General features: G+C 37.0%; 1 protein-coding gene and 1 long non-coding RNA gene across 4 annotated transcripts in view; both read right to left on the bottom strand.

Annotated features, from left to right (window-relative positions):
• Nucleotides 1-15,640, bottom strand: part of LOC147842616 (uncharacterized) — a 1,013,036-nt gene that overhangs the window by 432,970 nt on the left and 564,426 nt on the right. The gene's annotated exons all lie outside the window — the stretch shown is intronic.
• The window catches only part of glis1b (GLIS family zinc finger 1b), a 147,649-nt gene that overhangs the window by 84,192 nt on the left and 47,817 nt on the right, over nucleotides 1-15,640 (bottom strand). For 2 of the 3 annotated variants that reach the window (XM_087264465.1, XM_087264466.1), the window contains exons 3-4: nucleotides 8,815-9,004; nucleotides 5,204-6,413 (exon numbers count right to left, since the gene is read on the bottom strand). In XM_087264465.1, the coding sequence (XP_087120591.1) occupies nucleotides 5,204-6,413; nucleotides 8,815-9,004 (1,400 nt within the window). The remainder of the gene's footprint in view (nucleotides 1-5,203; nucleotides 6,414-8,814; nucleotides 9,005-15,640) is intronic. The other variant, XM_087264467.1, reaches the window with a different exon arrangement.

Raw genomic sequence — 15,640 nt, 5'->3', positions numbered from 1 at the left:
GCAGTCAGTCAGTCAGTCAGTCAGTCAGTCAGTCAGTCAGTCAGTCAGTCAGTCAGTCAGTCAGTCAGTCAGTCAGTCAGTCAGTCTGTCTGTCTGTCTGTCTGTCTGTCTGTCTGTCTATCTATCTATCTATCTATCTATCTATCTATCTATCTATCTATCTATCTATCTATCTATCTATCTATCTATCTATCTATCTATCTATCTATCTATCTATCTATCTATTTGCAATTTAAAATGTAAAATGTATGTATTTAAAATGATGGCATGGTAAATCAAAAAAATCTGACGCTTCATTCAGAAAATTCATAGGTGAGGAAAGTATTTGATTTAATGTTTTAACACTGCTTGAAAACACATGAAAAGCGAACACAAAAATAGTCATGTTTGAATGAAACCAAACAAACAATCTGCTTCCCAAATACAGTAAAATATTAGCATCAGACATACATCTAAATGAATGTCAGCGCAGATGACGCATGAAAAGCCAAAGTAGTAAAACCGAAAAGGTCAGAGGAATTAATGCAGAGTGTTATTATGACTATGAGAACTCAGTGACCGTGTAGTACAGTAGTAAACATACACGAACCACATAAAACCCAGAACAGCACAACCCATATACTAAACCTGTCACAGCAGGCACAAACTGCAGAAAACGGCACGAAAACCTCATGTTGACTCGCAAAAAAACCAACGCCAAGATATTAATGTAATAGGATTAAAGCAATGCATTCCAGAGGAAATTCAATATAAAAGGAATCATTAACGTCCAGCGCTGCAGCACGGATCTGCTCATCAAACATGATCAGCAGGATAATAACAGGAGTATTATCAGCAGATGAATATTTACATCAATTTCACGAGCTGCTCGGATAGGTGATCCCAAACGCAAATCCAGAGTTGAATCCAGTACAGCATTGACGCATGAGAGCCCTGGGACAGCGTTTTGCGGGATAAATTTTTAATATTAATGCAGACGAGAAGGGCAAAAAAGCAATAAACTAAAACAACACTCGAATTAGGCATGAAACACAACAGGATATTGCAGTGAGATTATGTTGTTTCCTTTTAGATGCCTTCTCCCTCGGCCGTCCGACTACCACAAAACAGCCTGTGGCACTTTTTAATTGGACAGGGGGAACCAAAAAAAAAAGCCTCTCCAACTCCGCCGAGCGGTTTTTAAGAGTCTGCAGAGCTCAGTGCTTGCAGATGTAGCTGTGTTTTTACGTGCCGGGGCATAAAACCGCATCCAGGTATGAACGGTGACAAAGCAGAGAGTCAGAACCCCCGTCCTATGTTTGTGATAATGACTTTTTCCTGCCAAGGCGCTGCATGATACAAATGAAAAGCAGCACAGCTGGGAGAAAAGAAAAAGAGAGAAAGAGAGAGAGAGAGAGAAAAAGAGAAAGAGAGAGAGCGAAAAAGAGAAAGAGAGAGAGAGGAATGAGGGAGTGTTGTGTTTGGATGCTGGAGAATCGTGCCTCGTGTGCTCTCCGAGGAATCTGCAGTTGGGAAGATAATAAAGGGATTAGCTGGGTTTTTCTGAGGCATCTGCTTCTAACTCAAAAAGTCTCATCGGTTTCCTTTGCGCAAATAGCTTGAATACCAGAATGTCTTTGTATATTGCAGGAGGGCCGCAGAGGCTACATGTTTTAGACTAAGGTTGCTTCCGGCAGAGGTCCTCATCATGGGATGGCATTGGCTCGAAGGAAAACATGAGAACATGTCAGAGGCTGAGCAGGTTTACGGGTCAAATTTGTGCACTTATTCCACTTGTGAAATGTGAATAAATCAATGTATTATTTTTTTTATTATTTATAAAGTAATGAAAACTGCAATGAAAAAGTGCATTTTATCATTGTAAGTCACTTATAATAATAACTAAAGAGTAGAAATGTGAATTAGAAATCAATACTGAGAAAAAAACACTCACTCAGAATTCGATTAAATGATCATAGAGAGATTATTAGTGTGGGTGATTATAGTAAACTAAAACTAAACTAAAATGATTTTTGTTACTTGAAATAAAATAAATGTTCACTGAAAAAGTACATCAGAATATTTTTTTAAAGTTAAATGAAAATGAGAAAAAAGTTTAAACTACAATAAATTAAAATAAAAATTAATTTAAAGTACAATAATATGAGGTCACACATAATCATGTTGCTAAAACTTTAAAGGAAATCGCACTACATATCAAAAGTTTAGGGTCAGTTTTTACTTCTGCTGTTGTTTTTTAAAGAAAATTATTCTGATCATCAAGGCGGCATTCATTAAATGTAAAAAAAAAATTAAACATTTTAAATAACTGCTTTTTTATTTTATGAAGTTTCAAATGAAATACTCCAGTCATTATTGCTTTTATATTACATTAACAACAACAACAATAATAATAATATTAATAGTAATATTTAATATTAGAGTGATTTCTGAAGGATCAAGCGACTCTGATTTATCTTTAAAATCACTGCAATAAATAATTAAATTAAAATATCAATTACATTTGAACCGTTATTTTATAGTGCAATAGTATTTCACAGTTTTACAGTTTGTACTGTTTTTTAATTAAATAAATGCAGCCTTGGTGAGAAGGAAAATGTCATTTTAAAACATTTAAAAATCCTACTGAATCTAAACTTTTGACCGGTAGTGTATATAAAAAGTATTAAAAATAATAAATCTTTTTATTTCAGTTAGTTGAAAAGGAAATAGTTCTCATTTTAAATTAAAGTTAAATCTAAAAGACCTAAATCTAAATTACATTTAAACTTATCTAGACATATTTAAAAGAGTTCTAAGAATGAGAAAAGACAATCAAATGACTAAAACTTTAACTGAAAAATAATTTAAGTAATAAAAACTCTTAAAATTTAATCAACTTATTTTATTTCAGTTAGTTGCCAAAGCAAATGTTTCTTATTTTAACAGCAAAAACACAATCAAATTCCCAAAACTTTATCTAAAATGAAAAAGAAATATAAACAAATGACTAAAATATATAATTATTTGAATAATTCCAAAATAGTTGAAATGAATGAAATATGTTTTGCAATACTTACTAAGGATATGGACACTAAGGATACAATAAATATTAACGTGATTAAAAATAAAATATTTACACAATGATACTTCAAATGAAACTGCTCTGTAACATTTTTTGATGCTAGTATCTGACAGCATTGCCATTTCTGTTTTATATGTTTAAAATAACAAAAAACAATATATTAGAAAACTGAAAAAAAATTCTTAAATTTACAAAAAAAAATTAAACTAAGTAGTTGTAGACAATTCATTTGGGCAGATTTTGAACAGATTAAGTTGAATATTACTAAATTCTTTGATTAAAAATGTTTGTTTAAATTCAACCCATATAAATGGTTTGCAACACATTTTAGTGTAATAGTTCCCACTGCGTGATGCCAAATACAAATCCCTTAATAAAGTACACAATTACAAAATCTTTAACCTTAGACTTAACCTTAGTCCAGCAGACTGCTTGAAAACAGAGGCTGAATTTGGGCAGAGTTGACTAAGCAAGAGGCCCTCACTAAATCCAGAGACAATGTCCAGCCATTTTACAACAATACATGCGCTTGTTCCTATCCTAGCATCTGCTTAGCATCGACCCTGAATAAAACCCAGTGTTTGTTTACTCTGACAGCTCGTGACACACGGGCTCTTGCCACATACTCCGTGCAGAGCTTTTAGAGTGAGAACTTCTACCGCATTATTGTACAAGCAGCAAGTGAGAAGTATAGATTTAAATAGATATAAAAAAATAAAATTACAAATTTCCACTTTTATGTCGCAGAATGGGCGGCAATGCATAAAATGTAGTTGAGCAGATTTGAAGGAATTTACATGATCTAATTACTTCTGTCATTCCAGCTGCTCTGAGCTTATAGAGTAAACCGACATCCTCTGGAGAGTAAACAAAACTTGTCATTAACAACCTCAGCGGAACTACTTAATGCTGGCTAATATAAATGTTGCCCTTGTAACATACTCCGCATATTAGCGGACAGCTGTCTCCTATTGACACGGCTAAACAGATCATTTGGAGACTAAAAGGTATCCCGGGATTTGAAGGAATAGGCCGACTTCAAAACAAGCCCTTTAAGTATGAGTAAAATAAAATGCTTTTTGGACAAGTGTCTTGTGTATGAAATGGAATATATCTGACAAGAAATCCAACATTCTCCGATTGAGCAATCGAGGGGAATTTCGTTGGTCATCTCCTTTGCGGCTCCGTTCTTACAGACTACTACATTTTTCCAAGTGTTTAGTTTGGATAAAGAGCCAATTCGCTTAATACTTGTGGGACGGCTAAACGTTTAAACCTCCTATTTAAAGGGATCAAGTGCATGCATTGTTTGGTTATGTTAAACAGATGTGTAGGGGTTTTTAAAGATCTCAATCATTTCTTTTTTTAAAGAGAGAGAGAGAGAGAGAGATCTTAAGAAAATAAACAGAGTTTCACCCTACACAAATTGTGGACTAATTGTGTATTTGGACTCACGCATTGGTGGGGCTGGAGCCATTTTTCCACTTGAGCTGAGAATGTTAGAAAAGGCACTTTGACGTTGATTAGTGTGTTGACTTGCGCAATCTGAGAGCTTTACCTGGATGTCTTGAATTTCACCACAACACTATTTATACAGCTAGACTACAGGTCCAATTAAATACCCAAACCCGTCAGTGGAAAAGTTAGCTGCACTTTTGGTTGAAATCATAATTTCTCATGCCATGCGATATGGTTGTGAAGAGAAAAAAACACAGAGGAAAATAGGCATAGGTGGTCCCTTGAAAGCCATTTTTTTTTTTTTTAAATGATGCTCGGAGAGAATTTCCAAATCTGTTCCTCAAATTAAAGAGGCCTTAAATTATTATGAAATCTTCTGGGGCCTTCAGAAAGAAATTTGATTTACTATAGCCTAATGAAAGAATTACTTGTCCTCTGCTGATAATAAATACTTAAAAAAATCTGAACTTCTTAATTAAAAATAATTACACCGGCATTAGCTTTCACCAGCTTTCCACTTAAATTAAACTCACTGTGAATTCCAACGAAAACATTTCACTCCGAAAAGCTGCTTATGCCTTTTCAAGGCCATTTTAGCTGCCACTTATAATGAACTTCATCATAGGAAACTGTTGAAAATGCTGCACTTTTGACAGCCATTAAAAAACTGTGGAGACTCACCATGCATTTGTTGGGTTTCTCTCCCGAGTGAACCCTCATGTGGATGAGCAGCTTGTATCGGGCGTTGAATGGTTTGTAGCGTCGGACGCATCCGGCCCAAAAGCAGGTGAAGTCCTCGCCCTTGCGTTGATCGATGTGGACCTTCTCGATGTGCCTAACCAGCTCCTCCTGCTGCTCATATGCTGCGCTGCAGTCGATCCAACGACAAACCTGTTTATCGCTAAACACGTCCTCCCTGTCGCCCACCTGCTGCTCTACCAGGCCTGTTTGTTTGGGCTGTGCCAGCAGGCCTGAGGGTGGAGACTGCTGTTGGCTCTGAAGATGCAGTAGGGCTCCTGGGCCGGAGCCCATGTACTGGTGCAGGTGGTAGGGAGGGGGCATGGGCGGCCGTGGGGGGCCTGTCTGATGGTGGTGGTGATGGTGGTGATGTTGGGAATGCCCACCGCAGTGGCTTGCGCGGCTCGTCAGATGCTGATAGTGATGCTGAAAGAGCTCCTCCTCACTTGGAGAGAACTCATCCGCCGGTTCTTGTTTCAGCGTTGGGGTGCAGCCATCCAATAATGCAGCGGGCTGTATGAGAAGTCCGAGCCCGTCGCTGCTCCCCACACCAGTGGGTCCAGGCTGCATGGAGCCCACGTCCTCACAATGCTCAACTGAGGACACCGAGGAGGACGATGACGAAGAGGAGAGGGGCAGGAGACAGGACGAGGTGGAGGGTGACGGCAACTGAGGGCTGGGTGCGGAGAGAGACCTGTGGGAGAACGTGCCGGCGGAGGGCGATGACGAATTGGTGCGCAGGCCGTTAACGCAGGACATCTGGGAGGAGCAGATGTTGGCGACGGTATCGATTCCCTCTGAGGCGGACTGGGAGGCCACCGAGAGGCACCGTCTCTTCAGTCCGCTCGCGTTTGGCCTTGCTGAGTGACGTGAGCTCGGGGACAAAGCCAGCGGGGTGGAGCCATCTTCATTATTAAATGGATACACAGTCACCGCCATCGCCGACAACGACAGAACAGTTGCTAAGTTACCATCATTGCTACCCGGACGGTCCATATCCCTGCGAACCGCTCCCATCCCTCCTGAAAATTCGCCCAGGGACGATCCCAGCTTGTAGCCCTCCTGTTTGATGGGGTACGACGGCAAGGCATGACACCCATTGATGCCGGTGGACAGAGACGATGAGCTGAGATCCGTCTGAAAGCCAGCAGACCTACGGGAGAATAAAACACACCCAGAGGAATATGAGGAGAGTTTAGGCAGGAAGAATATGCACACTATTAGCAGCCCGGCTTGTTGAAAGATAAAGGCCAGGGTTTCTCAAAGAGCTGCCAGACCTACGGAAACAGACAAGCTCTGTGCTCTGGTGCTGGCAAAACCTGTGCTCTCAAACATCTCTGTTAACACTGACAGTGTCTGACCGATTGGAGATTCTTTTGCAAACCTTTTAAGAGTCGTATTAGGTCAGTATAATGTTCGGTTTTATGCTGATCAGAAGTTACTTTTTATGTGCCCTTCATTCTCAGGAAACAGCCATCGTATGGGTTTCCACTGCGGTGTACTTTAAACACCGGTTAGATCCACCACAAACGCTCCGGAGCAATTCCATGAATAAATGATGCAGGAAATTTGGCCTGAAGTATAGTTATGAATGGGTATTTAAAAATAAGAAAAGAGAGAGATGAATACAGGCAGGCTGTCATGTCCAGCGTATGACAGCCTTTGATGACACAATAGGGGTTAACCGAAGCCTACATGTGGGATAAATAGAAGTCACCTGGTTCTGCTGATATAATGGCGGGCCTCTAAACGCTCTGTGTTTACAATACTCCCCATTATAGTGGGAATCTTTGCCCTCCTTGAATGGGGGTCATATTTCCCAGTGCGTCGCTGTGATCTTCCACATAATAATTCCTGTCAGTTTGCTCATTATGGATTTGTGTGCAAAGCTCCGGAATGATGTGAGAAGGGCTCTCTGTCCTAGCAGCCTATGAACGATTTTGTCTGAGTCCCCTTTTCACTCGGTGCGGGAAACCGCTAATGCTAGTGCACCGGCTGAGCTGAAGCCTCAAGTTTGTCATGAGTCGCTCCATTCAGGCTCACCACTTCCTGTTTGGCTGAAGCAGTGACATTCAGTGACAATATTGGGAGAGTTGGACAGCGTGTTTGGAGTAAAAGCACTTTGGAAATCATCCCTTGCTGAAACGAGGGGTTTCAACAGTACTGCGGCTACACAGAAACTGACGGCAGTCTCTTTTCCTAGCCGTTTAAAACACAAATGGAGCCAAGAAGCGCCATCAGTACTACAGTGTTCGACTGGGTTATTTGACTTGTTCCACTTAGCATTAAACAATCTATATTATTTGCTGTGCAGATATGCATTTACAGTATATTCTTAATGCAGTTTGAATCAATATAAAATAAAAGATATAATACAGATAGTATACATCTTTATATTTTGAATAGTGATTAATGGGTGTGCTTTTTTTTCTGTTGATAATTTGCATTATCTGCTAGATGGTTCAAAAGACCAAAATCAAGAGCAAACATATATTTTTATTAGTAAATCAACTATACAGACTAACACAAGCTTACTGTAATTCCTTATTTGTTCCTTATTTATTTATTAAATAATTAAAAATATTCAACATATTCTATGCCAGACTATTTGATTTATAACAGCGAGTCCATATTGTGGTTTTTCTGTTTAATTTATTTGTTTTTGTTGTGCACAATGATAAAATAAATAAATAAATGTTCTTTTAATTAGGATCCTAATAACATACAATATATCAAACGTTTTTAATTGTAATAAAAAAATTTCAATTGGTTTTTGAAAAAAAGTCTTTAATGCTGACCAAGGTCACATTTTTATCAAGACACAGTAAAAGCCTAAACATTTTAAAACTAACATTACTATTATAAATAAATAAATAAATAAATAAATAAATAAATAAATAAATAAAGGACTGGACAGACCAGTCACCATACATGAACATTACTGAGCATGTCTGGGGTAAGATGGAGGAAGCATTGTAGATGAATCCAAAGAATCTTGATGAACTCTGGGAGTCCTGCAAGAACACTTTATTTGCCATTCCAGATGACTATTAATAAGTTATTTGAATCATTGCAGAGATGTATGGATGCAGTCCTCCAACCTCATAGGAGTCATACACAATATTAATGCTTTTTCCACTGCACTATGACTTTATATTCTATACTGTACATTGTTTCTGTTAAGTGACAAGAATTTTGTCTAAGGAAAGTTAGACCTTACTGTCCTAATTAAATAATTAATATCAAGGCATGATCATATTTTATTTTGGTAGAATAATTCTAATCTAGAAGCCTTTGCCTTTCATGTAAGCCACTTTTGATACCAAATGATCAACTAGAAGTCAAGTTATTATTTGTTGTTCTTAAAACTCGAATAGGCGACAAGACTTTTGTCAGGTAGTATAGAATAAATCAGATTTCTCATAGATTATTTGCTCACATAGCAGTCAAAACTGTAAAGAGTATGTTTCATAATGTTCAATATTCACTTAAATGATGCATTCAATATGTTCCAAGCTGTTAATTATAAATCCAAAAGTGCACTGAGGTCTCACCCTGTGTCTGGACTGGGGCTTTCCTGCAGGTGTAGGGTCTGTGTGGGCTGTTCACAGTGACTGCTGTGATGGTACGGAGCTCCAGACTGAACTGACAGGCTCTGTCCGCAGCGCAGTAATGGTCCTTCTTCTGCTGTCAGCTCACAAGTGCTCTCCTTCTCTGAACAGAACGAGATACAGCGTCCATTCACTGAAACAAGTGAAAAATACAGTAAACAAATGAACAATTTCAATGCTTAAAAGCTTTCACTATAATTTACCTTGTATGCTCCTTTCAACAAGAGCCAAAATAAGTCTTTGTTGTCATATAGTGTATATGTGAAATTTCAGCTCAAGATACCCCACAAATAACGTTTTATAAACAGCCTCTTTTAGGCTTTGATCCCAATTGTGCCACTTTGGTGACTGTCACTTTAAATTCAAATGAGGTTGTGCTCTTTTCAAAAGAGGGCGGAGCTACAAATAACTATGCGTCAGCATAGTGGCAAATTAAAGAACAAAACTAATATCCTATACTAATGAGGCAGAGATCGTCATTAGTGGGCAGGGTTTACCCCCCTCTGGTGACATGTACAAAGGGAGAATGTCAATTTCTGCAAAGTGTAATTAAAAAAAAAATAAATAAATAAATTTATACCATTAAAAACTGGAAATAAATCCACAGAAATCTGACATAATTGCAAATGCAAATTACATATATGGCATGAAAGTCCATATTTGGATTTTGCATATATATATATATATATATATATATATATATATATATATATATATATATATATATATATATATATATATATATATATATATATATATATATATATATATATATATATATATATATATATATGAGCAATACATATATATGAGCTCATATATATATATATATATATATATATATATATATATATATATATATATATATATATATATATATGAGCAATATTACACGAGTAGCACTGGTGGGAGGCATGGATTGGCAAGAGGCTGCTGGCCGACTACCTTACGGTGCATTTACACAGTGCTTTAACGTCTGACAGAAGGCGTGTCTAAAGTTGGGGTTGACACGATTGTCATAATAGCATCAGCCAATAAAATTAATCAGCAATCGGCTACTGTCTGAACTGGTGTTTTTGCATACAGAGATCTGATAGGCTGAAGATTCCGTTGGCGCTTGAAAAGTTAAGAAAGTCTTAACTTCTGCAGCGGCACCGACGGATCCAATTTGGCAAATTGGCAACGCCTGATGTCACCCATTCAAAGTGAATGGGAAGTGTAGACGCTGACGCCCCATGTGAATGGGGCGTTAGTGTCCCACCAGTGACAACATACAGCCACATCATAGATTTTATGAAATACTTGTTCCTGATTGGCCAATATTTTGATCTTAATATATTAAGTCCATTTATTATTGTTTGTTGCTATTAAGTGTGATAAATCAGTGTGAGTGTACAAGAGGAACCAATTGTAGCAAATGTCATCAAAACAAAGACAAATATGGTTTCATAGCGTTTGAAAATATTTCCAGAAAGAAAGCCAACACTCTTTTCGACTCCAGTGTGGGTGACCGCATCTTTCAAGTTTTTGTAACTCAATTTCAAAAATCTAATTTGCTCACAATGATGATATTAATAATGCATTACCCAGCGGACCCTGATCAAAACCAGCGACTGAAAATGCATAAAAGCCAAACCAAAAGACAAAGGGTGTTTCGGTATGATATTGTTTCCAAGTACACAAAATGAGAAGGTGACAAGTAATTGCTTTAAACCCGGGAAAAAATCAAGGGAAACAAAGAAATGAGTGTTGAGAGGCGTGAAGAAATGAGAGAAGGAGAAACAATGAAGCAGAAGGTCACAAGACACGCAGGTCCTGTAAAGCACATGCTGGATCTACTCAACTCTATAAACAGAAGAAACGCACTTTTCACATCCATTCGAAGTTTTCAAAGAATAATAATGGTTGTTTATTAAATCTTGGACCTTTTTTTACTTGGCTTAGAAATCCCACAGTTGGAATGTCAAACTATGTTTGTGTATAACATCACTGCATGCTGAGCTAAAGCCAGAGCTTTCTTGCTTCATCTGGAGAGGATTGAGAGGTTTGTCAATGATGCTAGGATCATTTCTTTCACACAAAAACGAACAACCTTTTAATTATGTCCTGCTATTCTTGCATCCTTTTGTATGCTACTACAGATGGTTAAAAACGACAACATTCACTCAAAATATCAAAACGGTCAGCTTTGCCTTTTCAAAATAGTTATAGATATAATAGTTGTAATCCACAAGTAATCTGAGAAAAACATGTAGGCTATTCCTCTTTAGAAAAACCATATTTAGTTTAGAACAATATGTTAATTTGTTATTATTTTGGTAGCCTATTTTAACTATAGATACATCACAAAACTTCACCATGTAAGTAAATTTGTTTTTATTGTGTTGTGTTCAAATATTATTATTTTGTAAAAAAAAATACATTTAAATACCCCACAGCACTCTAGTCCTATGATGACTTTGATTTGATTTTACACATAAGTGAGACACCTTCAGAGCCTGTAGTGTTGTTTCATGACTAGTCACACTCTCACCAGTAGCCCTAGAGATAATATCAATAATTCTGGGCCCTAAATAAAAGCAGGAATTTAAATATTGTAGGTTTTTTGAGGTTTAGTCTCCACAATAATTAACTTGCATTTCCACTATATGTTATAGAAAAGATCTCAGTCTACAATATTACATGGCCTAAAACACAAATTAGAATGGTATTCGTCAAACAACTAGACTATAGGGTTGAGGAAAAAAGTAAAATTGGAAATGAATTCAGCAAACCCAGGCTCATTGAAATGATATGTCCAGGGCTTCATTTTCGAAAACTGAAAAGTATGTACTCTGGACTATGTCTTCTTGCAGTTTTTGTTTTATTTACACAAATTCACTAGAGACCCATGTGAACATTTTTGACAATCTGAATCTAACATTCTGAAATATGTTAGATAACCGATAGTGTTTTCAAAAGCAAATTAAAACAGAAAACGCATCTGGGACATACCTCAACCCTCCCATTTTTCCCGGGATTCTCCCGTATTTTACTGTTCTATCTCGGTATCATCCCGTAAAGGTATTTTCCCGTTTTTCTACCGTATTTTCAGTCTTTCTCTAAACAGCCGAGCCTCACTATATGCAACACATTCCGCCAAACCACCAGGGGTCGCCCCTTGCTCTAAAATGTGAGTCTTCTGTGCTTTCGCTTTGTTTAGGAATGAAAACACTTATAAATAAATACTAAAAACGGCGCAATTCCATTTCCTTTTGATTACAGATGCCGTCGCCCATCCTATACAATCCTCAAAACAGTCATATAATGGTGCATGACTGTCAGCTGACGTGCTCCACAGTGATAAACAGATGCTGTTTCCCAAACAGATTCTGTACACGCGATTGGATGTGGAGAGAAATAAGTCTGGCTTTTGGGTGCGTGTTTAAACAGACATACACACATAATTAATAATAATATATAAGGATGTCGGTCTTGGTGGAGGTTTTTTTCAGAAACACAACTAATTTCGTCTTAAATGAGCTTAAAATTTATTGAAAGCAGTCGAATGCTTTCATTATAACGTTAGATGTGTGCATTTTTAAAGTGACACCTGTTATTTAATGTAATTTAAAAAATCTTAATAAATGAGAGATTCATGCGTTGCTCTTTAATCAGAATGTACAGTATAGGTTATACAGTGGAGAAACGGCTAATGAGATTTGATAGCTTGATTCTATGTGATTATAATAGCTATAAATTTTAATAAGCTGAACTGTTGGCTAATGTATTTGCTGCTAATCTATATATTTAATTTTACTTCGTTAATAATAATTTTAAAACGTATTACTGACTATTTAACTGTTTATTTACAATGAAACAGCTCCAAATGAACATAGTAATTTGGGGATGTTTTTAGGGGGGGCATATCCCTTATTTTCACATCCCAATGTTGACAGGTATGATCTGGGATGCCTGCTTCCACCACAACGCCACACTGCTTTTTTTTAGGTTTTATTTTACCTGATTTCTGGAACTGTCCTTCACCGGACTTGAACCCCAGTTTTTTTCTGCTATACGCATCCCAAATCTGACACCGTTCATGGTGAGCTACCGAGCAAATCAGTCAAAAAAATAAAAATAAAAATCTGTACATACAGAGGTAAGTATCACTCTGTAACATTCGTCAGACAAAATAAGCCCCATTTACACTGGCAGTTAAATGTCAACCAACTGCGACTTTTTGCTCATATGTGACAAAGATCGGATCTGTTTTATGACGGCGCGAACACAAAAAAAACGCATGCATTTCGAAATTCAGAGATGAGTTTCAGGCCTCTTTCATATGTGGAAATAAATCAGATATAAATCGGATATATGACAATGTGACTTATTTAAATAGGCAGATTGGATTTATTGAGACATTCCGTTTTGTACATTATTGTACTTGCGACATTGTGGTACTTCTCACCGGTTTAATGTCGTAGAAGGAAGAGCGTGTGTGGAAGCAGATGAGGTAAATAACAACAAGAGAAAAAAAAACATGGAGGAGGAAAGTGGTCAGTCGCCACAACTTGCTCCCACCAGACCTGAGATCTCTCTCGTACACACAAATTCCTCTGAATGGTGGAAGACACCATATATAAACCATAGGCACAAGCTGTGATGCAGCCCTTTTCCTCCTTCTCCGCCTCCACCTCAAAATCATTTTAAAGTTGAGCGAACTTAGCATATTTCGCAGAGCTAAAAGCAAGACAATTTCCTTTATCATGGCTAGTCTTGAGTAGATGCTAAAACCCGCCTTTACGCATGCGTGACATTGTAAATTGTATAGCAAGTTTAAACACATGAATCAGATATGGATCATAACTAAAAGAGCATGTAAATGGACAGGCAAAAAAAAAATCTGATATAGGCAACAAATCGCAGGGCATCAAGACCTGACTGTGTAAACGGGGCCATACAGCCATATGGTACATATTTCTCGGTTCTCAAAAATGTATCCCTGGGCACATTCTCCCAAAGTGCCTGTGTTATATCTAGCTTAGCTTTAGCCTGCATAGTGTCCTATTAATTGCGCTTATGTAAAAAAATAAATAATAATAATAATAATCTAAATATCTTAGATTTAACCAGTATCCAGAATATCCTAAAAATCAGAAAACATGTAAGCTCCTTTTTGAATAGAAAGAATATCTTTTTGGCTTGATTCCTGTAAGTGACACTGATAATCGGTTTCACAAGAAGCCTTCAAATGCCACAAAGCCAAGCAGAGGGAAACTATACCGCTGATGTGAGGTGCAGAGAGAATATAGCCAGAAGCCACAAGAATTTGAGACCCAAATCTGTTCTACAGATTCTCAAAATTGCTCAATATCATATCTGGGATGCAATTCCAGCCACAAGAGGCAGCTTGTGAAAACAATTTGCCATTAGCCCTTCAGCTAACTCCCTTTAACCCCCAAAACAGCTTGTAGAGCAACCACGAGGATCACAAGACAAATATGCATGCTTTTGGAAATATCAGGTGAACCTCTGAGACACTGTTGATTAAGTGCATAGCAATGATAATGAATAATAGATGAAATGTCTTTGCTGATGGTGATGACTCTCCCCAATCGGCACTCTTGCACAATGCAAAAATATGCACATCCAACCTGTATAAGTTGAGGCTAATGGTTCAGCATCAGGATACTTCACACTCCGCATGCTCCTTTAACTGTATGATTGTCCAACTCCAGAAAATTCTGCCAAGTTACATTGATTCACATCCAAGTATGCATTAAAAGCCTTGCTCTATGGAGAGAACCATTGGATGGGCTTAAAGATATGATGCTTTGTTACATTAACAGAATTAGTCATGGCGAGGCTAAATAAGAGAAGCTCCTCCACATGTGGATATTTGGACAGACTGTTAGATTGGATTTATATTGGATTTGCAGTGGTAATTCACTATTGGGTATTGCTCTGGGTTTTGGTGGATGTCTGTGAAAGCAGCAGTTGTGAAAGCTGGGACAAAGAGAAGAGAGTGCTCAGACAGCAGTGGAACCCACAGCCAACTTTTTTTTTTTTTAATTTACAGTATAATTACTGGGTTTTATTCTGCTATTTGTTGATAAGGACAATAAGATTGAAATTACTTTAAAGGCCAGATTCGAACCAGAGTTATTGATGGTGATTAAAAGTATGACATCTACGTATTAAAAATGAAAAGATTATTCTTTGTGTCTTTGAAAAGTTTTCCAAGAAAAGTTGTTGTCAATTTCTGTTCACATGGACCAACAAAAACAATTTCAAAACACTGCATTAAACAAAGCAGGCCAGAGGTCGTAGATGTAGTTTGGCATTGAGTTTGAATTGAATGTCCAAACAGACTAAACATGTAATACACATGTAATAAACTGTACATTTCTTTCACTTTTATTTAGTTGTCAGTCCTATTTTTTTCACTAAAATAATAAAAAGGGTCAAAAGGTTGACTTGTTTATATTACTTTTTAGACTACACAATACCAATGTTCAAAATTTAGAAATTAAAGTTAAAAATTAAAAATGCAATAGTATTAATAATAAAAAGAAGAAGAAAAGAAAGAATGAAATGAATGAAGGAATGAAGGAAGGAAGGAAGGAAGGAAGGAAGGAAGGAAGGAAGGAAGGAAGGAAGAAAGGAAAAATATCAGTGGATATCAACTCAATAAAACAAAATAAAATACTATAAATAAAATAAATAAAAATATCATAAAATAAAATAAAACAAAAAATATCAAATAAAATAAAAAATATCATAATAT

This window comes from Danio rerio, chromosome 8 (assembly GCF_052040795.2).
Source record: "Danio rerio strain M-AB ecotype USA chromosome 8, GRCz13ab, whole genome shotgun sequence".
Lineage (NCBI taxonomy): Eukaryota > Metazoa > Chordata > Actinopteri > Cypriniformes > Danionidae > Danio > Danio rerio.
This window is presented reverse-complemented; position numbering and strand designations above follow the sequence as displayed.